The sequence below is a fragment of the Sciurus vulgaris genome (genome assembly GCF_902686455.1).
Source record: "Sciurus vulgaris genome assembly, chromosome: 6".
In the NCBI taxonomy this organism is placed as follows: domain Eukaryota; kingdom Metazoa; phylum Chordata; class Mammalia; order Rodentia; family Sciuridae; genus Sciurus; species Sciurus vulgaris.
In genome coordinates this window covers 9095153-9122943 of record NC_136466.1, presented here as the reverse complement: position 1 = coordinate 9122943, position 27791 = coordinate 9095153, and the positions used below count along the sequence as shown (strand labels likewise).

Genomic DNA, 27791 nt, shown 5'->3' with positions numbered 1-27791 from the left:
CCACAGAAGTATGGGAAAATGGCAAACTTCAAAAAAAACAGAATCAGGCCACGGAACTCCTCCGATGAAGCTCGTAACTTCCCATTGCCCGGTGCGCGCGGCTCAGGTGCCTCCCCAGCCGCCGGCCGCCCCGTCCCTCTGGGGCTCCGGATCCTTCTGTGTGCCTGTTTCCTGAGCATCTACTACGTCCTGTGCCCGGTACTCTTGGGGCAAAGGGGCGGCAGTGGGCACACCAGACAGAAACGCCTTGGCTCCCACCATCCACCCTGGCGGAGGGAGACAGCAGGCCAGACACGGAGGCCGCTCGGCTGGGTCCTTGGTGGCAGATGCTGGGCAGGTCCAAGGCTCTCCCGCCCCGGGGCCTCGGTCTCCCTGCGCTCTGAGGTGGGTATTCTAGAAACACCTGTTCCGGGGGGGTTACGGCCAGGGTGGGAGAGGACGAGCGTGTGCCAGGAGCTCAGCGCTGCCCGCGCACTGGGCACGAGCGTGACCAGACCCATCAGCAGGGGCTGGAGGTCCACTCCCACCTCACGCCCAGCACGACAGAGGCTCGGAAAGATGAAGGTCCACGACCGTCAGCAGCAGGGCCAGGACCTGAACAGGGGCCACGTCGGTGCCCTGGGCTCTGTTTATCTCCCTGGCGGTGGAGATGCAGTGAGTGTCCACCCGCCCCACCTCCAGCCTCAGGGAGGAAGCCACACAAAGCTTGAGTCACAGGCGGGGGTGGCGGGAGAAAGGGCCCCTCTGTCTCTGCCCCAGCCCCCGTGGGCCCCGGAGGCAGCGCCACATACCAAGCGAGCTTGCTCACCCAGAGATAAGGAAGCCAGGACGTCCCAGCCCAGATAAGGGCAGGCCTGGACCACACGCGGGTCAGGCATTGACTTTTACAGCCGGCCCTGCCACAGCCCTGGCCACCGAGAGACAATGGGCAGGGCAGGCCTCTCCTGAAGCCACCCCCTGCATTAGCTATACAGCAGGTGCTTAATAAATAAATGTGGACCCAATTCCTGGAACTAAAATTAAATCAGGCACAGCCAGGAGGCCTGATCATGGTCCCAGCTCTGCCACTACCCCTCCCTGGGGCTCTCCTCAGTGTGGGCCTCCTGGCCTCCACGGCCTCCCGCCTGGAGAATGAAGCCTCAGCATCCGCCAGGTGACGTGGTGACGTGCCAAGCTGACATCTCAGTGTTCGAGTGACGGAAGCCACTTTATGATGCAATGTTTGCGGAAGCCCCGTCTTACTTTCCACGTACAGAGCTGGGACTTAGAGGCGTCGTCCGACGGGTGCCGGGACCCCACGGGATGTTCGAGTCCCCAACACAAGTGCACAGGGCCCGCACGTCACCAGGGCACCCTCCCGCACCCCGCGTCCACTGGAGCACTGTGACGCTCTGGGCCTACGAGCTAAGGTCCCCACACAGACTGTGGTGCAGGGGCTGCGCACGCTCGGCACAGGCGCGAGGTGGGACCCGCAGCCAGAGGGCCGCCGCGTGACCGGAGTTGGTCGACGGGCTGAGTGGACACTTCAGAGGCTCAGGAGCCCAGGAATCAGGTGACTCAGAGGACGGTCACCAACACCAGGCAGCAAACAGGGCAGAGCACAGCATCCCTGCCCCACTGCCACACGTGACAGCAGACGATGGCTGCCATTACTGAGCACTTGATGTATACCTGGGACTGCACCAAGCCTTCTTCAAACTTCACTCACAACCAGGAATGCACTGAGGTCCGTCTGTCTGTCTAGTGTGGACAGCCGCTTCTCCCCCGGGGCCTGTCGCTTCTGAGGGAAACACGGTAGGCGCTGCCGTCAGCCCCCTGTCCTCCCTGCCCGGGACACCCTGTCCCCTGGGCCCTGACCCCCATCAGTGCAGGAGACAGATACCTCCAGTTGCTCGACAGAGGCCTGCAGAAGGAAGGCCAAGAGGCGGCCTCCAAAAAGCTCAAGTCAACACAAAACCGCGGCCGCTGGCCTGTCAGCTGCCCGTCCCTGTAGGTAGGTCCAGAACCTCCCACCTCCAGCCTAACAATGCGGCCATTGAGCAGGGCGCCCACACCCACGGGCCTGGTGCCACCCCGCCCCGCCCACCACATTCACAGGGAGCCTGGGGGGGATCTGGCTTCCTGAGGGATGACCTTGGGGCTCCTGGCAGGCAGGGGCATTCCGGACACATGGCAGGAGCCTCGGGCTGCCCGCACATTCCTTGTCTCCTAGCAGTCCCTGGGGTGGGGACGACTTAGCCACCACACCCGTTTCAGCAGGACGCTCCGCTCAGGGGATGCCCTCATCCCAAAGCATCTCTGGAAGGAAGCCAGGCCGCTCAGGGTCAAGGGTGCCCAACTCCTCAGGGACCATCCAGCCCAGCAGCCAGGAGCACCAGCTTCGGGGTCAAAGTCCCCAAGCTCAAGTCTGACTACCCTGCAGGCAATGCCAAGATCGGGGTGGATTCAGACTCTGGTCAGACGGCGCTCCGGTCTGGGAGGACGAGGCGGTCAGTGTCTGCAGAGGTGCTCTGGGGCCAGCTGACCGGCGGCTCTGCCAGGGATGTGCCCCGTCCCTTGGGCAGGGATGTGGTCCTCCAGGAGGGTGCCAGGAGGTCAGGGAAACGGACGGGAGGGGAAGGGCTGCCGCGGGAGCCACTTCCAATCAAAATCTGGGACGGTCTGGCAGCACGAGAGCAGATCCCGAGGGACAGGTGGGATTGCGGCCAAGGGAGGGGCGGCAACGCGGGGCAGCAGGCACTGCAGGTGGAAGCCAAGCCGGTCAGCGCCGGGAGCCAGGAAGACGGCAGGGCGGGCCTGAGCCCAGCCAGGGAGATCCGATGGCAGCCCAGCCTTCCCTGGCCCTTCATCGAGGGACACAAGTTTGAGCAGCCAAAGCACCCGAGCGAGCTGTCGGCGCTTCCAACCTAGGAGGCCGACACACCTGGGCTCCGGCTCGGGCCTGGTGCCAACCAGCAGGATGGCTGGGGGCAAGCAGCCTGAGACCCGGTCTGCTCATCTGTAAAGTGGGGGAAACTACCGGAAGGCAGAGGGACTGCAGATTGCCCGGGCGAGTCCACAGCCTCCAGGGAGGCTGGGTGCCCCACGGCTTCCATCTGAATGAGCGAGCGGCTGAATGGGCAGGGGCTGCCCCGCCTGCGAGGGAGCGGGAGGGCATCCAGCCGCGTGAGGTCACCACTGTGGAATGAGAGGTCAGCCAGGGCGGCCACGAGGAAGGCAGAGGCCAGCCGAGCTCTCAGCACTGGGATCCGCTGCCCGCTGGCCTCAGGGCCCAGGCAGGGGCCTGGGAGGGCAGACCAGAGGCATGTGCCTATCCCCTGGTGTAGATGCCATGCGGGCAGGTGGCCCAGGTGGCTGGCACTGCAGACCCTCCAGCCCAGCCAGACCTGTGGGTTCTCCTGCTGACTCGGAGATGGCGAGGCCAGGCTGCTGTTCCGGGACACCTCTGCTGGGACCTAGCCTGCTCCTGAGCCCCTGGGGAGCCCAGTGCCCAGGGACTGCGCACCTTGCACTGGGGCCCCCTACAGGGTTCACACAGCTCATGGACACCATGCCCCTGCCAGGAACCACCCAAGTTCAAATACCCTTCCTGCACCTGGGGTCCCCGTCTGTAAGCTGGGACGGCCATAAGGTCACAATACACCTGCCTCAAGGGACAGGAGCCATGCACACCTCACAGAGCCTGCAAAGTGTAGCATGTGTGTCTGTCCCAACCGCAGGGCCCCACACCCCGACTGGAGGGAGGGCAGCTTGGCCAGGTCAGGGGGCCCCGGAAGGCCAGGCCCCAGAGCCCAGTCAAAGGGGTCCTGACCCACCACACCAAGAAGGGCTGCCCTGGGCCACGTGGGTGACCAAGCAAAGTCCCCAGATTTAGAATTGCCCATAAAGGGGTCGAACAAAACCAGCAGAGGGGGGAAAGCCCCCGAGGGCCTCCCCAGAGCTCCCGGGTCACAGAGGACACAGGACGCAGTCCTTGCCCGCCCGGCGGGGAGATCCCTTTCCCTCTCCCTCTCCCACTCTCTCCCTCTCCCTCTCCCCCTCTCTCTCCCTCCCTCCCTCCCTCTCTCCCTCTCTCCCTCTCTCCCCCCGCCTCTCTCTCTCTCTCTTTCTCGGTACTGGGGATTGAATCCAGGGGCACTCTAGCACTGAGCCACATCCCCAGTCCTTTTTATTTTTTAGTTTGAAAAACAATCTCACCAACTTGCTTAGGCTGGCCTCAAAATCGCCATCCTCCTGCCTCAGCCTCCCAGGTTGCTGGGATTGCAGACGTGCGACACGGCACCCAGATCCCCTTCTCTTTTTTAATGACTACGGGCTCACAGCTTCCCCTGACGTGAGGATCTCCGTTTGCCATCGGGCCACAGCCAGAAGGGGTTGTGGCTCACCGCCCTCTGGCATGGAGGACACCTTCCACCTGACCCTGAGAGGCTGCGAGATGGGGTCCTCACCCAGGGACCTGCCCCAGGGGAACCGGGCATCATCTAGGGACACGTGGGGTTGGAAGGGGGTACTGGCACCTACGGGCAGAGGCCAGGATGCTGCCAAACCCCCTAGATGCAAGAACTGCCTGCAACCAAGCCCCGTCCCGCCCAGGTCTCCACGGGGCCAAGACCTCAGTATGGACGAGAGTCCAGGGTGGGGCTGCTGTTTCCCGGTTGCCCACGAGGACTCCTGCAGCCATTTCAGCCAAAGAGGCTCCCGCGGCTGGGAAGGCTGGGGAAGGCTGGGAAGGCCGGTGCAGATGGCAGAGGTGAGCGCTGACAAGGGGCGAGCCCGCGGCCTCCTGGTGGGAGAGTGGGTCCAAGATGCAGGCTCTCTGGCCCCACCGTCACCCTGCCAACCCCGAGCCCACCACCTCTTCCCAAGAGGAGCCTAGTGCTCACCCCGTTGGCCCATGGGGCCTGGCCTGGCCCAGTGTCCCTGCGAGAGAGCATCTCTGGCTCGGCCCTAGGTGACTGAGCGTGGGCACCTCCCAGCACCCAGGGGTGGAGGCGGCCCTCCTGGTCTGGGCCCCTCATGCCCACCAGGGCTCCCGTGCTGAGGGAAAGCCCGGGGGGCAGTGGCCAGGCCCAAGGCTTGGCTGGCCAAGGCGTCGGGCTTGGATGCCGCAGAACTAGCTTCTTTTCTTTTCTATTTATGGCAAATGGGTCCTGCTTTCCGTGTAGGGTGGCGATACGGGGGTATCTTTTTAAATAAATGCATTTAATTTAAAGAAAGTGAGTCACACTAAAGAACACGTGAGCTATTGGGGTGTGGGTGGGATGAAGGGGTGAGGGGGAGGCCCTGCCACGGGCTCTGCTGGACGCACTGAGATGCCCAGCTTTGCCAGAGGACAGCGGGTTCCGCCCAGGAGGACTCGGCTGCGGGGCCTTGGAGGACGAGGGCAAGTCCTGGCTGCAGGGGTCAGCGGAGGCTCTGGAGCAGATCCGCTTGCTGCAGAGGACACCCGAGGGCAGAGCAATCTTTGACCTTGGCTTGTGCTGGGTCTCCCGGGCAGGCCAAGGGCAGCCGAGCCCACCGACGGCCCTCCCTCACTCTACCCATGACTTCACCTGCCCTGTCGTTCCCTTCCTTAGTGTGTGAGGGAGACATGAGCACAAGGAAGCCCCGAAGCCTCAGGAAAGATCATCAGGTCCAAGGCCGAGAAGCCAGGAGGCAGGGGGCTGCAGGAAACTGAGGGAGAAGAGGAAATGGAAAGAAAGATTCAGAGGGAGGGGGGAGAGGAGTGATGGCATTGACCAGGCAGCCACTCTGTGCCTGTACCCAGCCTTCAGGTCTCGCTTAAGTCTCCCGATGATGCTACAGGCTAGATTTTGTTGCATTATTCATATCATTTTAGAAATAAAGAAATAGAGACCCACAGATTATCTCACTTGGCATCAGAATCCAGAATTGAACCCAGCTCCTCCACCACCAGGCAAGGAAAAGGAGGAGAGAATCAGAGACTTGTCAGACTGACGGCCAAGGGGGAGGACAGCATGCCCTGCTTAAGACCCCCAGAGGTTTCCAGTACCCACAAGGATAACATGAGCACAGCTCCCACCTCACCCCGCCCTGGCCTGGCCACGGCCTCTTTACCGAGGTCAGTGCTGGTCTAGATCACTTGGGATTTCTCTCTTTTTTCCCCCCCATCCTCTTGCACCATTTGATATTTAAAAGCAGAAGTGAAGAAGCCGCTAGAAGGATTTTGCTAAGATTACACATTCTGGAACAAAATGAGCTAATTTTGTCCAACTGCATGTGGGGTGGCTTGGTGAAGGAACCTCCCCCATCGGGGAAAGTCTGTCCTGGCTGCCAGGGTGCACGTGTGCCCGGGGACACTCAGCCAATGGCCAGGTCCTCATCTCCACGTCCCTGAGCAGACTCGAGGCCCATGCCTGGTTCTGCCAGAGACTCAGAGGGAAAGCTGGCTCCCAGGAGGACATGCAAGGCCCAGGGCTGGAGACCACCACAGAGAAGTCAGCACTGAGGACCGGCCGCCCTCTGGCCGTGAACCTCAGAAGCACGGCCTTCTCCCTCACACGGGGGTGCACTGTCCCTCTGCCTACCGCCTCCCTCCTCCATTCCTCTGGTGGACTCCGTGCCTCCTGCAACATCCAATGCACGCGTCCTTCCTCCGAAGCCCCTCCTGACCAGATGAAGTTCCGCACCACGCCCTTGGGCTTCTGGCCTCAGCTGCTCTTCCCACTTCCTGATCGGCCTCGACGCTTCAATCCTGGCCCCTCGAGTCTGGCCTCTCCCTAAACCTGAGTATCTGTCCTAGAGCAGGGGTGCTCAGACCCAACCAAACCTCAGACTCTCCGCGGAGGCCCCTCAACACGGACTGCAGGTCCCGCCCCAGCGCTTCCGATCCGGTAGGTCCAGGTGGGCCTGACCATCGGCTCGTCTGTCCAGGTCCCAGCAACGTCACGGCGGCTGTCCTGAGGGCGGCACTTTGAGAACCAGTGCCTTAAAAGGTCAAGGGCAAACTGCCCCTGGCGCTTGGGCCTTCCACCCGTGGCCTCCAGAGCCTCTGCCCCGGCCGAGAGGAGCACCCACCCCTCTTCCCGTCCCTGGTTCTAGAGCCGCTTCCCTGACCTCGCGGTGTCTGGACCCAAACCCACGAGACGCGCGCCACACCTTGCAGGGGCTGTCGGGCAGCAAGCGTGAGGACCGCCCAGGCGGGGGTCTGGATGAGCGCGCTCCTGCCGGAGGGACATCAGGGACGCAGATGCTGGGTGTCCCCTGCAGGACCCTGTGCGGCAGCCCATCCGGCAAGGACCCTTCCTCTCTGCCGTTTCCTCAGCCACTTTCTAGCCGAGCAGCCCGGGAGGCAGCCACCTGCCTCTTGATTCCTCACTCTCTCCTGTCACGTGGGAAAGGAGCAGCCACCTGGACAAGTGCCGTGACGGGGGACAGAGGAAGCCAAACTGTCACGGTGAGCCACAGGACCTGCTGTTCCCCAGAGCAGAGCGCTCTGGGGGCTGCACTATGGTTTGAGAGTGTCTCCCAGGGGCTCACTGGATGGAGGCCCAGCCCAGAAGAGTGAGGTCAAGAGGAGGTGGGGACTGGTGAGAGGTCCTCGGGTCCCTGGGGTACGGCTCTCAGAAGGGGCTAACATAGCTCTCCTGACCCCAGTTTCTCTCTGGCTTCCTGTCTTGCAACATGACCTCTCCCTCTGACGCAAGTCCCAGCATACTGTCACCTGCCATGATATCCTCAACTGAAGAGATCCAGTGCTGACACCATGACCTTGAACTAAATAAACCTCTTTTCTTCATAAAGTACCGAGCCTTGGGCATTTCATTATAGTAATGGACAACAGACTAATACAAACTACAACTGTTACTGAAAGCTCAGTCCTTGTCCCTGGTGCCAATTCAATATTGTGGACATGGTTTTGAGAAAAAGGAAAAAGAAGTTTTATAGCTTTGCTAGCAAAGGGGACTCCTGTCCCAGGGGCTGTGATTCTGCCCATCAAGGGGCTTTTAAAGAGGTGATTCAAAGGCTGTATTCCATGTTTTCTCTGTTGGGGTGTAATTCACTTGTTAACTTGGGAGAGAGTTATTTCTGAGATTCTCTGAGCCATCCCAAAGTCTAAAATCCTTTGTTCCTATGGTGGGTGTGGCTCAAAGGCAGATAACTGCCTGGGATGGGGAGGAAAGGTGACCCTGTTTCCCTGCGATTAGGGAGGGGGAGAGACTAGGGAGGAGCAGGGAGAGAGGAAGAGAAGGAAACGTGTCCATCTAAAAATCAGTCTCGGAGGCAGAGCAGCAAGGGTTATGTCCAGAGCGTAAAGTGGACACTCTGCATTTCCCACTGCCAATTTCTACATTCCATCTCTATGGAAAATGCACGACATCTCCAAACTGCTTCCTGCTGAAAGGGGGCAAAGCTGGGGGAAGTGACCCAAAGTCCTTGTTCTCTATCAGGCAGGGCATGGACAGTTAAGGGCACTCAGCATTGGAGCAGTCCAGAGGTCCACAGTGGCAGATGGCAGGTGACTGGACCAGGTATGCGTAGGACAGGGAGCATGCTAAGCTAACAATGAAGACAGCAAAGCATTACTTTTTTGTAAACAATTAGCACAAAAGCAATTAGTATTTCAGTCAGTCTCTGAAAACCATGAGGACAGTAACTCAAAATCGTATCTGAAAAACTGATTTATCAATGCAGGAGGTCAGGAAGATCTGAAGGTCTACGAGATCAGCTCAAATTACCTCAGGACCAACTTGTGACTCTAGCATCCTCTGTGATCATTATTATTAGTCACTCCTGCACGAGAGCCCTTCCTTCAAGCCTCCAGTTTTGCTCACTTTTGGTAGGGTTGACTCACGTGCACGTCTTAAGTTACATAGAGAAGAACCATCGCTTTTCCTTTCAAATGTCCATGTTGGACTGTGCTCAGGCTACACTCTCCTGCCAGGTGTCTAAGACCAAGTTGTTCAAAACTGACCCTTTTCCCAGCTCCTCTGAAGAGTCAGCTGAGATTCCTCAGAGGTCACTCTTGGGGACGTGTGCAAAGCCTCCTGGCTCCTTTAGCTTCCTCTACCAGTGGTGCCACCTGCCAGGATGGGTCAGGGTCCTGCTGACCATATGTGGCTTCTCTTGGAAGCATCAAGGACATTTCCAGCTCCAATGACCCTCCTCTTTGCAGAATGTGCACTGGTTGGCTTTCTCTCCTCTAGGGTCCCCTCCATCTCCCTGATCAGCAGACTGGGTGACTTGCCAGAGCTGCAGGGCCCAGAGAGGGGTCCCCTCATTCTCTGCATCCTGGCTGACCTTAGAGGGCAAAAGTCAAAATGTTGGCTGCTTTTTCCTTGACCCTTTTACTTTTTGGACTTTGGTCTCCAAACTATTGGTTTTAAATATCCAGCAAGCCAGTCCCACCAGTCTTGAAGTAATGGGTTTTAACTTCCTCATCTATAATTTTACACAGTTATCCCTTTCATTCAGTTGGGGTCAGTATTAGTGCTGTAAGTCAGCCTTAGGTCCTGTCTGTCCTGCAGGGGATGGCTTATTATCTCAAATTAACTTTTAGAAGCAGTACCTCTGCAAAGCACTAACTGGCAGCAGTTACAAAGTGTACAAGGAAAATACAAAGTGACATTAACAGAGCAAAAAACATATTCAGTCTGTGTAACAGCTAGGAACCAAGAAAAATGATTTTTGTAATCTTAAACATTTACTTAGTTACATATTATATCCCCTGTTTATTTAGAGATCACAGTAATCTTTATGACAAAAATCCATCTTCTGAACACAACTTTAAATGAGCTGAAGTCTGGCTTGCAACCATTCTAACATAGTAAGGTGGGAGACAGCGCATTATCTCAGGTAAGGGGGGCTCTCCACAACCAACACAACACAAAAACTACACCGGCAACATGAATCAAGGCTAAGAGAGCTTTAACTTTCTTTTTGTGGAAAGAGTGGCAAAATGCTTCCATGTTTTACAGTGTTACCTTTAAACAGATGGGGCTCTCCTGTTACCTTCCAAAAATACATTTAGATTTCCATCCCCGTGTAAAGAGGAACACAAAATTTAATATGTAACTTATTGACAACGAGTAACCTTTATCCAGTTATAAAATATTAAATGACATAAATAAATACCGACCACATTTGTATACATCGGAAGGGGATTACTGCAGCAGACAGTTTTAGCTTGAACACCGACTTGGTAAAGTGCTCTCCTAAACTTTACACACAACTAAGTTTATCTTAAAATTTTAGAATCCAGAGTGTACGGTAATGTTCTCACAGCCCTGCGTGGGTCAGCAGTGCTAGCAAATCAAAGGGTAGCATTCACTCTCACACAGTTAGGGAACCGTGTTACTGAAACCTAGATAAATTATCATTTCATAAACTTTTATATAACCCTGCCACAAGGCTCAGACAGATGTAGTTCTCAAACGTGTAAACATATCTAGTCACATATATTTAGGGTGTCAACTATATGGTTATAATCTAAAATATGGGTTGTTTATTTAACCAGTTAGGAAATAATCATTTAAAAGACTTTAAAACAGGTAAAAAACCTAATTCCTTTAAGACTTATTTCCCTAAGTAATAAAACCTAACAGATAAAAGAAAATCCATCTTAACAGATAACAGTAGCTCAATGCTTCAGACTTTGCTTCATATCAGTACCTTAAAATTTAAATAACTTTGCCTGAGCTCATTACAGTCAGTTTAATCACACACAGACTTTTTGAGCTCTACCTTCCACAGACCTTCCACAACTGGCGTTGATACTCTATCACTTGCTTACATCATGAGTTTTGTCCTCTCATCTTGGACTTTAGCACAAGAATATTACTTTACCAGACAAAATAATTTCTCACCCAGAAACATTTCTTTTCTGGGGGTTGGGGGGTATTAGAGATTGAACTCCGGGCACTGAACCACTGAGCCACATCCCAGCCCTATTTTGTATTTTATTTCGAGACAGGGTCTCCCTGAGTTGCTCAGCACCATTGCTGAAGCTGGCTTTGAACTTGAGATCCTCCTGCCCCAGCCTCTGGGATGACAGGCACGCGCCACCGTGCCTGGCTCAGAAACATTTCTTTCGCCTTATGATTTTCCATACTAAAATATATTTCCATACCTATAACTTTCTTACATCTGTTTTCCAGCTTCAGACTCTTTAATTCGTATTCTGAAACAGTCCTTATGAACGTCATCTGTGCATTTAATTCACACAACAAATTGCACCCCAGGAGCGGAATCAGACAGTCCAGCTCACGGCAGCTGCGCCTCAACCCTTTCTCTCCCGGGGCACCGAGGGGTGGAGCAGGGTTGGCCTGACGTCTCCCTGGTCATTATCACAATGCCAGCGGCTCGGAGGGAGCTCCCCGTCAGCTGTGCCCGAGGCTCCCCGGGCTTCTTACGCCAGGCACTCGGGGTCGGGGGAGCCCTCTCCTGCCCTGTCCCCAGGCTCCCCTGAAGGTGCCTTTGCGGAGGCCGCCTACAAGACCTGGCGGCCTCGGTTTCTGTTGTTCGTTTTCCTTTGCGGGTGCAGCTGCTGACCTGCAGCCTCCCCAGGGTGCTACAGCAGGAGTGGCTTTGCCCCAGTGACGGACAAACGGCCCAACAGGGCGTCCTGTCAGGCGCGGACCAGGCTGGGAAGCAGCTGGGAGGACTTCAGTCCTTAAAGCCTTCCTCTGGGGTCCCGCTCTCCTTGGCACCAGAGGCAGGCCTCTGTGCATCCTCAACTTGGTTTCTGTCGGCTCTGGCCCCTTATGCAGCTGCATCGGTCCTTACAGCCTCTTCCCTGCACTTTACCCCCGACAGACCGACTTCAAGGCAAGACTGAATAATCCAGAAACCATTCCCAGGCCAGATTGTGTCACAGCAAACCGTCCTTCTCTCAGTCAGGCTTATCCTGACAGGTGGCCCGTTCAGCAAGACCTCCTCCCAAGGGCTACTGGTAAGATCAAGGTAGCACCGCCATGTCTTAAGGGGCCAGTAACGGATACAAACAAACAAAAACACAGAGATAGACAAGAGAGAGCCAGGCGGGAACCTTAAAAACGGACAGACCTGCAGGCACACGTGTCTTACACTGATTTTGCCTCTGACAACCAAGTCTAACTGCAAGATCGCGTCATCATTCAGAAAGCTATTCAAAAGCCTTTGTCTCCAATGGAACAGATTCCTCCACTTGGCACCAGAGACTCTGTTCCTAAAACCCAGGCGTTTGGGGCAATAATGAGCCAGTATTCAGCTCCCCATTAAGTGGGAAAAATCATAGAACATCACTCTTCAGGTTCAAACCAATTCCTAAAACTGAAGTAAAGCGCAGTAAAACCCTCTCTACACATAAACCACATCGTGACAGCCTGCACCGGCTAGGACACCCCTTCGTGATGGGCCACCAGCAACAGGTGCTGCTGCGTGCGGCCCAGGCCTGGGCTCCGGCACCGGCAGGACCTGAGGTGCCCAGCCCTGCGGCCCCGGCTCCCTTCTGTGGGTTCTCACACCCGCATCTGGAATTTCTGCCTGAGACTTTCCTGCACGTCGTTTTGTTCTGACGCCGTACTGAACCTGGGGGACACAAAGCCGATGCTTTCCACGTGAATCCTGGCGACACCTGTTTTGGAGAGGCAGACATCCAGGGACGTTGGGGTCTTGTTAACTGAGAGACGCCACGTTCGGGCGGCTCCGGGAGGTGTTCTGCAGGTAGGGTCCCATCACGCAGCGGGGCTCGGGATCGCCCTGCCAGCCGAGGGTGAGGCTGAGCTTGGAAGATGGGGCCAGAGGCTGCCCTGCACCGTGCTCAGCACAGGACGCGGTGCTGCAGTGGGGCTCTGGGCCTCCTTCAGCGCCACGGAGCTACGGCTGTGCTGGAACCGGAGGCGACACTGTCCCTGGGCCAGGCTCCCCGACCGATCTAGAATGGACGGCCGAGAACCCCTGACCCCAGGTGCTCAGGGTGCAGGTGTTTCGGATTTGGGATTTGGGGCTGTTTGCACAGGCTTCACCCGGGGAGCGTTCCTCATCCAAAAACCCCAAACCCAACGCACCCTGGAGCCCGAGCCATGAGGGCAGCACTGGAAGCTCGGAGCACGTCGGGCGCCAGGCCTCCAGGGAGGCCCACTGTGCCGTGCAGCCCCGCCGTGCGCAGGGAGTTCAGGGCCCGACAGGTCCAGGGTTAAGTGGCCTGTAAGCAGCGCTCCGGGCTCCAGGCCGCGCCGGCCGCTGGGTCACCTTACCCACAGCTTCCCGTCGTAGTAGTAGGCGCCCAGGAGCTTCACAATGTAGGGGTGGTCACACGTGGCCAGGATCTCGATCTCCACGATGTAGTCCTCCAGCTCCTCCTCGCTCTTGGTCTCGATGACCTTGGCCGCGGCCAAGGCACCCGTCTCCTTATTCTTGGCCTGCAAAGCGGAGACACAGAAGGTCAGGAAGGCATGCTGGGCAGGAAACAGACCCTGGAAGGCAGCCAGAGGGCCCCGCAGAGTGTGAAAACAGGCCGGATGTGCAGAGCGGGACCAGGCGCGGGACCAGGCGCTGTGGCTCCAACACACAGTGCTGACGGTGGCCCGTGCGGCACGTTGGGTCAGCACGGGAACAGGGCTAACAACAAACGCACAACACCCTTTCTCGGGGAGAATGATCCAAGAACGGGACAGCGCTACCAACAGCAATGCCAAAGATGGTTGAGCTGTTCGGCAAGACACCCACCCTGCTCATCGACCAAAGTGATACTTTTTATACCAAAAGTAGCACACTGTGCCCTGACACATGCTCAGGGGCCTCTGAATATGTGGAAAACTCTGGAAAGACACTGCCTGGCAGCAGGCTGGAGGGGCACAGAGAAGAGGGCTTCACACGGCCAGGCCCTCATCATCTCGCCTGCAGGCGGGAAGATGCAGGTGGAACGTGCCTGACACCCGAGACCCTTCCGTCCGAGGCCCCCAGGCCAGAGAGACTACAGCACCCACTCTATCATCCGGCCCAGCGGGGTCAGGGGCCAGGCCTGGTCCTGCCTTGGTGGCTCCTTCCCCGTCCCCGGCTCCTCCTCACACACATCCTGTGCCCAGCTTTCGATGTCTTGGTGTTCTTCTGTCCCCTCTCGAGGGCTGGCAAAGACCCTTTCACTTCTGCACAGCATCTGAGTCAGGAGGCACGAGGCCCACAGCCCTCCCTCACCTGCAGGAGGAGCCAGGGCTCCGCTCCTTCATGCAGAGCAGAGGAAGGGCCGGGCGAGGGCCGGAGCCCCAGGCAGGCCAGCATGCTGAGCAGGGCACAGGCCCCTCCGTCATCCACCTTTACGCCCCGAGTTTCCTGAAAAGGGACGTTTTCCCCTAAAGGTGGAGGAGGTGAGGGCTACTTCCCAGGAGTGGACCGAACCTGCTTTGCCCGCCGTCCTGAAAGGCAGCGCTGGCCAGGGCCGGGCCTCCTGGGGGGCGCCAGTGTCAACGCAGGACACCAACCACCCGCACCTTGCTGGGATTTCAGAGGCCAGAGGCTGCCAGGGAGGCATCAGGGGAAACGGCGACCAGAACGTGACTTGGACAAAATTAAATATTTTACAAGCCTGGGTGGAGCAACAGCTCGTCGCCCGAGGCCGCAGGAGACACAGGCAGCCAGCGGAGCACGGCGCGTGCCACCCACCCTGGGATGAGCCCCACTTGTCCTCTGTTAGCTCGGTGGTCCGTCTCAGGTGGCAGCGAGGTGGTCTGCACACACGCCTGCCGCTCAGGAGCCCGGGTCCAGGCACTTCTGCAAGGCCTGCCCTGCCGGGCCAGCATGCCCACAGCCCACCAGCCACTAAGGCAGGCGTGAGCCCACACGTCCATTTCCCAGGCTGGCCGACTGAGGCTCGGAAAGGCCTTGGACCCACCAGGAGCGTGGGCTTCGGTGCAGCCTGACTCCGCCTCGTGTCCTCTTCGCTGTGTGGCCAGGAAGTAGCTCTGCCCACTCCCTCCCTTACTCGGCCCCTCTGCAGACCAGGACGGCCGCTCTATTGGAGCATAAGAATCTTCGCCCAGGGGAACCTGCGCGTGGACGCATTGCCCTCCCTCGGCACGGCCAGCCTGCCCTGGTCTCTCCTCCCGGGGCCCGGATCCTGTTCCCAGTTGCTAAGCTGCAGGGCACCCAGGTCCATCCCCACAGCTAGAGGGAGGCGGGCGACTCACCCTGGCCAATGGAACCCTGCACCCCTCTGGCCACAGCGAGTGGCTCCGCAGGGGCCTGTCCCCAAGCAGCCTGAAAGCAACCGCAGAACAACGGCTGAAGAGCTGAGATCCAGAAGCCAACCCGAGCCTGCTGGCCCCAAAGGGAACATGACGTGAAACCAAGTCGGAGGCCCTGAAGCCAGAGAGGGCACTGGAGGACACCGCTGGATCCCCACGATTACGTTCCACATCTGTCCATCACGAGCATAATGGTAAACATGTAGTGGACTCATGGCCAGGTGCGGTGGCGCGTGCCTGTGGTCCCAGCTGCTCCGGAGGCTGAGGCAGGAGGATCACGAGTTCAAAGCCAGCCTCAGCAACAGCAAGGTGCTAAGCAATTCAGTGAGACCCTGTCTCTAAATAAAATACAAATAGGGCTGGGGAGCGAATGCCCCTGAGTTCAATCCCCAGTACCCACCCCTCAAATCAATGCTCAGAGAGGTGAAATCATTTGCCCAAAGTCACACAGCAAGTGAATAACAGGGTAGAAGTTAAATTGGTTTCAAAGTCCTGGTGCCTGACTTCTTTGCCAGAGGTGCCTGTGAACTCGGCAGCGGTCCAGCCCGGGTCTCAGTTCCCCTCTGGGCAGTCAGAGTGGGAACTGAGGCACGCTCTCTCCGTGCTGTGGGATGACCGTGGGGACAGGCTGGTCCTGGGAGCGCAGGGTGCCCTAAGGAGGCAGGAAAGAGGCACAAAGAACAAGCGGCTGTCTGTGGCCTCTGACGTCCATCTCTCCCCCAGCCGGGGTCCAGCCAAGGGTGAGGGGTCCTCTGCCGGCCCCCGCCGCCAGCCAGCAGTGACTAACGCCTCGGCCCACAGCCTTGGGGAGACACAGCGGCCACTGTGTCTTCTGGCCCAGACACCTCATGGGCACAATCCTGCCCCTTGTGCCCGGCTGCCCGGCCTAGAGGAGGTGGGGCAGCCCTGTGCCACCAGAGGGCCCAGCAGCCCACTCAGGGCTGGGGGATTCCTGAGAGCCAGTCACACAGTGGCCGGCAGGGGACAGGCCTGGAGCCTCCCTCTCCCTCCCAGCGGCCTCCACGTTCCTCCTGCCTCCTCCCAGGAAGTAACCCATAGCGTGGAACTCGGGGTCACAGCGAACCTGAGGCCCGCCCCCAACTCCCACGCCCGCTCTGCAGATGGGGAAGCTCGTCCCCAGGAGACGGCAGAGGCCTGCACGGCATGCCTGGGAGCCGCCAGGGACCCCTGCAGATGAGCCCGGGGCCGGGGCAGCAGGACCTGGCCAGCACCCGTTCCCCTCTGGGCTTTGGGAACCGCCTCTCTCACACCCGATCCCAGGGACTCATGAGGGATGGACCCCACCTGGAACCAGCAAGCGGAGTGTCCTCACGGCCCTGGTTCAGGGGGATGTGGGACCCAAGGCAGGCCGACAGTGTCGGACCTGAGTGGGGTTTTTTTTTTGTGTTTTAGTTTTGCATTTTTTGCTGAAGTTTTCAGGAAAATAGCTTTTTCTTTACACTAAAGAAAAAGTTGCTAAAGCGATGGGGTAGAAGGCTGGAGAGGCCTGTAACTCATCCTGTGACGCCTTTAGACAGCCTGCCTGAGAATGAGGCCAAGACCGAGAAGCAAGGTCCAGGAGGGAGGTGGGCAGAGTGCTGATGAGTCTGTGGAGCGCCTAGAGCTAGCTGTTCCTGAAGGCGGCTACCCTTAGATTTCTCAAATATGTGAAAAACAATAAACTCCCTTTGGGACTTCTGTCACTTGCCACCAAAGAGGAAATGAGCTTCCCATCTCTGAGGGTGTTCCAGAAGAGTGCAGACATCGATGGAAGAGTTTCACCATGAAATATACATTAAACACAAGCCACCTTCACTCACAAACCCACGTGACCAACAAAGCCACATTCACTGAGACCTCACAGGGGAGTCAGCTGATAATCCCGGACCTGGGGAATTAGGAGGAACACATGGTGGCGGTGACAAACTCAGGGGTGGTGTGGGGAAGGGCGCCCTCGTAGCCGGCAAGGCCATAGACCACGCCAGTCTTTTACGGGTAACAAATGGCTGGGCGTGGTGGTGCATGCCTGCAATCCCAGCCACTCTGGAGGCTGAGGCAGGAGGATCACAAGTTTGAGGCCAGTATCAGCAACTTAGCAGGACCCTGTCTCAAAATTTAAAACAACAGGGGGGCGCTGGGGACGTGGCTCTGTGGTTAAGCGTCCCTGGGTTCAGTCCCCAGTACCGAGGGGAGGAAGAAAAGAAATGTGTGCTTCCTTTTCTAGAAAGAAGAAAAAGGGAGGGGGGAGTGGGGGCAGAGCCGGCCGGCCCGCGAGGCTCCGAGCAACCTGGGGCGCCGGGGAAGGCTCCCAGCTGACCTGCCAAAGGACCAGCCCGGGCAGCGGGTCAGAGCCGAGGACGGGGCCGGCCAGGCAAAGGTCTCCGCTCCTGGCCGCTGCACTGGACGGCAGTGGGGCTCTGTGCCACACAGGGTTCCGGCCGCTGGAACCGAATGGGGCCTGGTGTGTGGACAGAGTGCAGCTGTGGGGACCTGCCTGGGGACGCGGCCTCCGCGCTGAGGGCCACTGCCCATCTCCCAGTCAGGGTTCCGTGCAGGGCAGCGGCGACACGAGGTCAGGGGGCACTGCCGCCCGCTCTGTGCCGGTCCTCCCCTGGCCTCTTCCTCTCTGCCTCCCCAGCTGCCCGTGGCTGACAAGATGAAGCCCTGCCCACTGTTGGGCACCCCGCTGCCCCGCTGGGGCCTCCGCTCCCGGCACCCTCCTCGCCGACCCCCACCTGGGTGTCCCCTCTGAGCGCTCACCGTCCAGCTGGGGCCTGGCCGGCCCTCAGCAAGGCCACCCTGCCCCGCCGTGCACAGCAGTGTCCACCTGGCCGTGACCCCTCGTCTAGCCTGTGCTCAGGGATCCCAGCCTGAGACCAGCAGGGACGGACAGGGGCGTGGAGAGATGGAGGAGAGGGCAGGAGGCGAGGACGGGACGGACAGGCGGGCCAGATGGGCAGACACAGGGTGGACAGGCGCAGGACACTGAGCAGGCGGCTAGGGGGACAGGAGGGCCGGCGAGGGTGAACCTCGGCGGGAAGGCAGAACAGGAGGCTAGGTGGACAGACGGACAGCGCACGGACAGCGCGTGTGCGGAGGCGGCGAGTGGGTATGGGATTCAGATGACCACAGGCGGGAGGCGGCGGGGCTGGTGGGCCTCGCCCCAGAGCAGCCGCCTGGCCTCCAGCTGGGACGGCCACTCCCGCCCTCCAATGCCATCTCTGGGAGGGGACTCCCACGGGTGCCCGTCCGTCCACCCAGCGCCCATCCCCACAGACCCAGAGGTCACCTTCCCAGAAAGGGTGTGAGGGTGGAAAGGCCGGGACCTCGCCTGGAGGCCCACGCGTGACGCCACGGCCGGGTGCTCGGAGCCTGGACGCTGGGCCTCGCTTCCCAACGGAGCCGGGACCACCTGGGGACGCAAGGAAGTGCGTCGGCTTCAAAGCCTAAGACCTCATTTATCCTCCAACACCCGTGTCCCTCTGGTGGCAGCGCACACTCGGGGAATTTTAAAGCTGTGGGTGGACGACGGTGGACAGGGGACGGATGGACAGTGGGTGGGGGGATGAGCCGGGTCCTGCAGGCGAAGGAGAGGACCGTGATGACCTGGACTTCTGGGCCTCTACTGTCCCCAGCCTTGGAAGATGGCTCCACAGAGCAGCTGCCACCCTGCCGGCCGGGACGCACACCGTTAACCGTCCTGCCGAGCAGAGAGCCACTTCCCAGTCCATAACTGCCAAGTTTCAGCCCGACGACAAACAAGACGGCCAAGTCTCAGAACCAGAGACACTTCAGGATGGCCAAGCACAAAGGCAGAGGGCGGCAGCACTTCCAGGGACTGGCAGGCAACCCCGGGGGACAGGGCCGCAGGCCGTCCTGGCACAGACGGGCAGCACTTGGCCCCAACGTCCATCTGAGCCAGCAAATAAAAGCCAGAACCCCAGGCAGGAGAGTCCCCAGGCCCGAGTGGCCACCCGTCCAACTTGGCCAGGCCCGTGGGAGCCGGCGGCCTCCGCCTTCCAGAAGCGGCGAGGACGCCACCCCAGACAGCGCTGGTGGATGGTGGAGGCGGCGGGAGGGCGGCCAGGGCCCTGCCTCCGGGCCTGCAGGGGTGGCCCTGGCGACGGGACCATCCTGAGCCCTGGGGCTGGGCCAGGAGCAAGGGCGGGAGGGCGGCAGGTCCTCATGGCCGCCTCTGGCTTGTCCCTGGCACACCCGGGGTCCTCTGCCCACCCGCCATCTGGGCAGGCTGGATCTCAGGGGTCAGGTGGCCCGTGTTTCCAGGCAACGGCGCTTTCATGCCGTTTTACTTTCTCTAAAGTAACACCCGGTCACGAAAGAGACCTTAAAAACAGGACGGTGCCCGAGAAGAGCAGAGGCACCCAGCACCGGGCATTCCGCAGATCCGCCTCCTCCGCGGGCGCCGGGACAGTCCGGCAGTGCCAGCCCTGCGCCAGCGTCATCGCGAGCAGCCGGAGACGGCGCCACCGGAAGGTCAGGACCCCCGTCCACCTGGCCAACCCTGGCTCGGCCACACTCCTCCGGTCACACAGGGCTGCACCCCAAGTTCCAAGAGGTGACCCCCAGGTGCTCCAAAGGGCCAGGCGGGCCTGCGTCCCTGCGTCCTGGCCAACAGGACCTCCAGCCAGACACAGAGTGGAGCTGGGTAGCCCCGCCACAGCCTGGCTCCTGGGCTCACAGGGTGACCTTTGCTCCCGCTTGGGAGAGGGACCATCATCCCTGCTTTGCAGAAAAGGAAACCAAGGCTCAGAGCGTGACGTCCCTTGCCCCCGGCCATCAGCCGGGGACCCGTGGGACCCTCAGGACTCTCTGCAGAGACCCGGCAATGCGGAGGCCAGCTCTGCTGAGTGATGGAGCGAGACACCCAGCCTGGAGCCAGGGTTTTGGTCTCAGAGCTGCAGAGAGCAAGGGCCTCAAGGAAGGGGCTTCAGAAAGAGCCCAGAGCCCATGAGACACGTGCAGGCGCAACAGGAGGCACCTGGGGACAGAGGCTGCTCTCCGTGGCCTCTGCTTTGGAGGCTGGGGCTACACCTGGCCCCCACACCGGCCAGCCTGGTTTTCCAGGAAGGAGGATCAAGGCAGAGAGGCACCGGCCTCTGGTCTCCCTCCAGCCTGCTCTTCTGGTGCCCCGGCTCCCGCACCACCTGACCACGGGAGGACAGAGCACACACCAGCCCTGACCCGCCCTGCGAGGCTGGAGGCCTTCCTCGCCCTCCACGGAGCCCACCTGTCTACTTCCTCCACAGAGCGGCCATCAGCTGGCGCTGGGGCCCTAGGAAGCCCCGGGCTGCACCTCCCGGGCAAGGGAGACCGTGGGGGCCTTGGGGAGCCCACCTCTGTCCAGCCAGGAACCCCAACAACCGGCTGAAGCCCACCAGCACCGTCCTGACAGCAGTGGTCATTTCTGCCCCTCCTGAGTGCCCGCAGGGCCCGAGGGCCGCCTCCCGCTCACACTCCACGCAGACTACCAGCTTTACACTTCACAGCTCAGGGTGCTGAGGCCCAGAGGAGGGAAGTGACGTGCCCAAGGTCACACAGCAGTAAGCAGAGCTGGAGGAAGCCCAGGACGAAGGCCAGGGCACATTCACAACCGCCCGCGGGCCTGACCAGAGGAGGGAGGCAGTCCAGTGGGTGTCCACCCTCCACCCAGTCCCCCACCCCGCAGGGAGCAACCCAGCACCTACACCAGCAGGCCTCACTCCAGGTGCCGGGGACACAGGAGCTGGGGACATTCATAATCCCCCCACTGGGAATTCTGAAGTATAAATTAATTGCATACTTTAACTAATTGCTTCGACCACACTCACCCTGCTGTAGAACAGCAGAAGCCACCCCTCTGCAAGGGCGCCCTGTGCCCCATAACCTCTCTCCCCACTCCCTCACCCCGCCTTCGGGGACTTGGTGTCTACCACAGAGGACAGAAAATAATCAAGGAGATTCACAAAAGGATCCCAGTTGGGGACAGGTGCTCGAAGGAAACCACAGCATAGCCAGAGTGGGGCCATCAGGATGAGCAGCCAGGTCACAGGAGAGAGTGGAGCAGTGCAAAGGCCCTGAGGCAGGAGGGCTGTGATTCTTCCTGTTCCTCCTCCCCAGCCAGGCTGGCGGGGAGACTCTAATATCCAGTGCAAGCACCCACTCCCTCCCCTCCCCACTGCCCCAGCCTCAGAGCCTAATTCTGGCTTCGGAACAGCCTGTTGCTAAGTGAAAAACGAGTGGCTGCAGAGGAAGGAAGGAGGAAAACAGCAGAGGGAGCAGAAAGAGGAAGAGAAAGCCCCAGGCGGAAGGTGAGTGGCCCGCTTTCCGCACACGCCCCCTGCAGCACAGGCTGCGGTCCCAGCAGCCCTGGTGCCCCAGGAGCAGCCTGCGTCCCCCACGCCCGCCCCGCCCCCACCACTTCCTCCGTTCACCCCGCCCGCACCCTCGCCACTTCCTCTGTATGCGAGGCCACCAACGCCACCCTGCTGGGCACCCAGGAAGAAGGGTGAAGCTGCTGGGCACCAAGGCCCACAGCCGTGGGACACACCACACAGAGGGACCTGGGCTTCTCTCCTGGCCTCTGACCTGGTTCAAGGCTCAGGCTTACGGAAAAGCTGTGTGGCCCTGAGCAAGTCACCGACCTCTCTGGGCCTCTCTGCTGCTCTGGGTGTGAACTGAGGACGCAAGCCCTGCCCCCTGTGGGACAGGAGGAGGTCCAGGGTGAACCCAAGAGACCTAGGAGTCTATCCCTGGCAGACGGCCACGTGGGAGCTCGGCCATGGGTCCAAGGCTACGGCGTCCCGGGCTCTCCCGCGCCCTGGGCACGGGGCCCACAGGCTGTCACTGCGTCCCGCCCCCATGACCCAGGGCAGTCACACCACCCAGTGCGGTAGGAGGCCCGAGGCGGAGGGCAGGAGGCCCGAGGTGGAGGGCAGGAGGCCCGAGGCGGAGGGCAGGAGGTCCTCGGACCCCACAGCCCGGCCCTGCCGGCCTCCTCCTCCTCCTCCTCCTCCTGCCGCACTCACTCATTCTCAGGCTGGTGGCCTCGGTCCTCCGGGTGTGGCCAGGGTGGCCACGCCTCACTCATGGGCCGCCTGGGCAGGTGTGCAGAGATGGGCACGTCCTGTCCCCCCGGCCACAGCGTCCCCAGTCACAGGGCCCTCTCAGCACCTCACAGGCTGGGGCCCAGGCTCTTAGGCAGAGGGGACCTCACTGAGCTCGAAGCTGCTGGGCACCCGGCTCAGCCTGGCACTCGGCCTCCCACATGGCGCCTGCCAGGCCTGCATGCTGCCCCTCAACGTCCCCGCGGACATGCCAACCCGAGTGACAGCATCGGGAGGACGAGGTCATGAGGTGCCGCACTTCAGGAGGTGAGGTGGCCCCGGGGGGCTGGCTCCTCCCTCCTCGCTGAGGACACAGCGGGTGGCCACGGCTGAGGATGCCGCCCTGAAGAGCCAAGACCCAAGGCCCTGAGGCTCCCATCCAGGGGAATCAGGTCTCCTGCTCAGAGGTCACGTTGAACCTGCAGCCCGAGGGGACGGGTAGCCCCGCCCCTCTGAGCCTGCGCCCCGGCCACACCCACCTCCGACCCACTGACCCTGGGGCCTGGGGGGCCAGGGAGGGGCCGAGCGGCACCCACGGGAGCCCTCCTGAGCACCTGAAAGGGGCGGGCAGCAGAGACCTGGAGAAAAAGCAGGGCCACGTGCTTCAGGCCGCCGCCCACAGACGCTGGGACATGGGGTCCCTCTTCCTATTTCTGCTCTGGTGTGAATGAGGCTAATGGAAGTCGCCCGGGGACCTGCGCGACCTGCACTTCCACCCCTCAGCGCTGGCCCAGCGCTGGCCTGGATTCCGGAGGGTGGTCCTGCAGGAGGGACCGGCTGCTCTGAGACTTCAGAGCACACGGACATTGGGGTTTTTTTTTTGGGGGGGGGGGGGACCAGGGATTGAACTCAGGGGCGCTCGACCACTGAGCCACCTCCCCAGTCCTATTTTGTGTTTTATTTAGAGACAGGGTCTCACTGAGTTGCTTAGGGCCTCGCTAGAGTTGCTGAGGCTGGCTTTGAACTCGTGATCCTCCTGCCTCAGCCTCCTGAGCTGCCGGGGTTACAAGCATGCGCCACCGCGCCTAGTGAAAATTCTTAAAGAATTGTACCTGCACTAAACACGTCCACATTTTTCTGGCCATTATTCCCTAAACAATGTGCATAACCACCATTTACATAGCAGGCTACATTGTCCTAGGTATAGTAAGTAATCGAGATACAACTTAAAGACAAGATGTGCGCAGATCAGAGGCAAATGCTTGCCACTTTGGATAAGCTTCTGGGATTCTGGTGTCCAAGGGGCATCTGTTACCAATACCCTGTGGACAGTGAGGGACGACCTTGCTGAACGAGATCAAGGCCCGTTCATCTGCATGAGGCAGCGATTCTCAACGAGTGGGCAGAAGCCAGGACACTGAGCATAGCCAACGCACGGGCAGCTCCCCCAGTGCAGAATCTCCAGCCCCAACGTCAGTGGTGCCAAGTGGGGGTGGGGAGCCGTGGAGCCGGTTGAGCTGCCAACGCTGAGGACTCTCTGCCTTGCCCTGCTGAGCAGCAGGACCTTTGCTGTGGACACCAAGAGCAACAAACAAGTGTCTTCACATCCTGAGCACTTCCTGGGTGGGGACAGGTGCTACGTGGGGCCCTCCTGGGCTCCTCTCTGCCCTGTGGCCACCTCCATCTCAGAGACAGAGTTAAGCGAAGGCTCTGAGGAGGATCCCGGAGGGGACCCAGACACTGAGCCCCAAATCTCTGCCCTTAACCGCCAGCTTGCGCTGCTGCTTGCTACAGCAGCAGGGCTTCGTCGGAGGGACCACCCGGGCTGCTCTGGGGGCCACGGGGCACAGCCCTGGGACGTCCCCCAGGTCAAGAGATGGAGTCAGGGACGGGGGCTAGCGGTCTAGCTCCCCCACGTCCTGGCCCCCTGTGGACAGGCCAGAAACCTGCCCCAGGCGGCAGGAGTCCCACCAGCCCACCGGACAGGCATCCCCGCCAGGAGGCCCAGGCCACCTTGGTCTTAGGACTGAGTCAGGAACCCACTCACAATAGCACGGTCTTGGGTTTAAAAATACTAGGCCCAGCGGAAGCAAGGTTACTGCCCGGGGCAGAACTCTTTCCGGAGAAGGCGTGGAGGGGAGGAGTCCTCCGCAGCCCTGCAGCCCTGAGGAAGTGGAAGCCTAGGCTTTCCAGCCGCCCTTCAGGGGAGGGCGGGAAGGCCCCAGGCTCCCTGAACTCCCTTAACCCCCACTTCATCTAATCCAGGCAGGGCTGGATGTCACTTCCCTCCCAAGCCAGCAGAGAGGGCACCTGAGGCCTGAGCAGCAGCAGCAAGGCCTCCCGGATTGGCCCTCCCCAAGAGCAAGGGGCAAAGGGGACTTCTATTACCTTGTCACATTTTATGTTTTTAAATCGCCCTCAGACAGGCATGCCCTTTGACCTAGTAATTCCCTTCTGGGAGTCTAGCAGAAAAATAATTTAAAGTACAGGAAGGACTTTGCAAACAAAGCCAGCCATCAGTTTAGAGTCAGCTCTGCTAATTTTGAAAACAGCAACTGGGGAGTGACTTCACCCAGTGTTAGTGGAGTCTGCTCACGCGCCGTCTTCTGTCCACCCAAAATTCCAGGTGAACGCAAAGGTCATGCAAAGGCACATGGGGGAGACATCGCGCTCACTCCGAGGCGCAACCCCATACCGCCACTGCTTCCGAGCCTCAGTCCCTCCTGCACCACGTCCCCAAGCCTGTGGCAGCTGCGGTGCTTATGGCTGTACTGATGTACTTCCCATCTGCTGCTGTTTGGGGTCTGGTCTTTCTCCTTCTGTGATGCACTGACTGGGGTTTTGGGGAGGCGAGCCCCTGAACGCAGAAGGCCTCTGGGTTCGACTGCATGGTTTACATAGCTCTGCGCGTTCCAGAAAGGAGCGTATGACTTAGTAACAAAAGTGCCCAGGGCAGCGCCCTGCACAGACCGAGCACTTAACCCACTCTAACTCACTGATGGATAAAAATGAGTAGATGAGTGACACTCTCCTGCACTCCGAGCTCCTCGGGAGGCTGAGCCAAGAGGACCACCTGGGCCCAGGTTCAAGGCCAGTGGCAGCAGGCTCAGAGGCCCTGGGTTCCACCCCAGCACTGAAAAATAAGTCAGCAGCAGCTGATGGAACCTGGGGTGATTTTTTTTTTTTCTTTTCACTTTTGCTTTTTTTTTGTATCCTCCCAAATTTGTAAAATAACCTTTTAGGCATTTAAAGGCAACAAAAGACCAAAGCCAAAGTGATTTTCAGGAAGCAGAAACATCTCGTGGCCCACTGGCTGACCCTTCAAGCTGCGGCTGCAGCCACCCGGCGCCTGGTCTAACCTCGCCTCTGCGGCTGCCCAGGGCAGCAGGCCCCGCTCCCGCGTGACGCGCTTCCTCCGGCCCACCCCACCTTCAGAAGGAAGAGGCTCTTCGTAGTAAGAATCTGGAAGCCCCACGGTCTTGAGCTTTACCAGGTGCTCTGCTGATGAACCAGAAGTGGGTTTTTGGAAACCAGCTGCCATCGCATAGGAATCGGGTGGGATGACCTTGCCCTTGAGCCATTTCGGATCGGTCCTCCCTTTCTCTGGATAGAGGCTTCTCAGGGAGAAGGAAAGGGCTCCTCGCCTTGGAGGCTGCTCGCGGTCTGGTCCCAGAGTCCTCCCCCGGCAGGGGGTGGGGAACTTGTGGGCTTGACAAGTCCCACAGGCCTTCACCCCCTGGGCTACAGAGAGTCACCTGCTGGGTCTAAGACAGGCTGAACCTCTTCCCCAGGTCATAGCCAACTGCTTTGCCTGGTGTCACGTCAAAATGGAATTCCTGGTCCCAGCCATAAAACCAAAACACGATTTCTGGCTTGTGTGCCACAGCAACTGGGCCAGCGAACCATGAAGTAGGCAAGAGTCGTGGCCCCCAATTAGAGGGTCACTGGCAAAATCGATGCTGACTTCAGTGCCAGCTGTCAGCGCTGCGTGAACCACACACCTCTGCAGTGCGGGCAGCCTGGCGCGGGATCTCTGGTCCAGATGGGTCCTCCTTGGTGGGTAAATAAGCGAAAAGTGTACGCTGAGCCTAGGGCCTCAGGTCTTGGTCCCCGCCCCTCTCTGGGCCCCTGAGTCCCCACCACCGGTGAGATGAGGCTGAGTTAGAGCAGAGAATCACACGCTACACAGTTAGGGAATACAGACAGGGATGGCAGGAACACGGGGTCAATAGTTCTATACGAGGGGCCCACTGTGCTGACCCCACGTGCTTTCCTTTCCAAGAAGCACTTTACCCGCAGCCCTGCCTGGCCTCAGTGGACAGGGTTCGTCACATTCCTCAGCAAGCTACCTGGTAACTGCAGGAGAACTGCAGGCCCAAGATAATGTCCATGGGAGGAAGCCAGGAGACTGCAGTGACCAGATCCTGAAACCCAGGGAGATGAGGACAGTTCCTCCTAACCATGAAATCTTAAGAATGCATGGTGCAGAATCCAAGGAGAGGGGCTGGGTCGTGGCTCAGCGTAGAGCTTGCCTCGCACGTGTGGGGCACGGGGTGACATCCTCAGCACCACGTACAAATAGGTAAAAAAGGCACTGCGTCCATCTAAAACTAAAAAAAATATTAATAATAATAAAAAAAGAATCCAATTAGAACTGGCCAGCATGGGCCCAGGTGAGCTGGAGTTGCCCTGAGAGTGGGGACTTGAAAGTCTGATGTCACCCTGCTGTCAGTCAAAAGTCCAGAGGTGGACCTGGGTGGGACTCTCTGGAAACTTCTCTGGATCCCCAATAAAACGGGAGTGCAGGCGAGGCAGGCTGTCCCTCTCCTCTCTGAGCGGACCCTCGCTCTCCCTTAAGAGAGTCCCTTCCCTTTCCTATCCCTTCAATAAACTCAATCCTGTTACTCTGAGTGACACGTCTGAGACCTCTCGGACTGGATCACAAGAATCAGGGTTTGAGGGGGTCTCTGGTGGCCTCCGTCTCCCAGAAGCCCCAGCTCAGACAAACAAAGCCCTGCTGATCATACCACTGCGCATCACGGGCAGAGAGGGACACGTCCAAGAAGCCGCGTGGGCAGGAGCTTTTGTCACTGCAAGAGCATCAAGCAGTGCGCGCACAAATCCAGGCGGCACAGCCCACCACACGCCTCGCCACTGCTCCTCGGGCCACGGCGGGCAGCCCAACCCAAGGCCAAGTCGTGCTGAAATCAGGCAATGCCAGATGGGGCTCAGAGGTGCAGGGCTTGCTGCATGCATAGGCCCTGGTCTGATTCCCAGAACCACACACACAAAAAAGAGAGAGAGAGAGACTCTCAAGAGACACAGCATTCTGCTGCCACACTATTTTACAATGAACTTTGTTTATGAGCAGGAATGCATCTAAAATGACGATAAACAGTGTCACGTAGTAAAGGCAGAGGCCACCACCAGCACAGTCCCTTATTATCATGTCCCATGCGCGGTGCATCACAGCCTGCGCCCTACCTTTATGCAGGTGGCGGCGCGGGTTTGCGTCACCAGCACCACCACAAACACGCCAGGAATTAGGCCCTATGACTTCACCCGC

General features: G+C 59.3%; 1 protein-coding gene across 1 annotated transcript in view; it reads right to left on the bottom strand.

Annotated features, from left to right (window-relative positions):
• The window catches only part of STK10 (serine/threonine kinase 10), a 105526-nt gene that overhangs the window by 75293 nt on the left and 2442 nt on the right, over window positions 1–27791 (bottom strand). The window contains exon 2 of the mRNA XM_079145438.1: window positions 13197–13361. Within this exon, the coding sequence (XP_079001564.1) occupies window positions 13197–13361 (165 nt within the window). The remainder of the gene's footprint in view (window positions 1–13196; window positions 13362–27791) is intronic.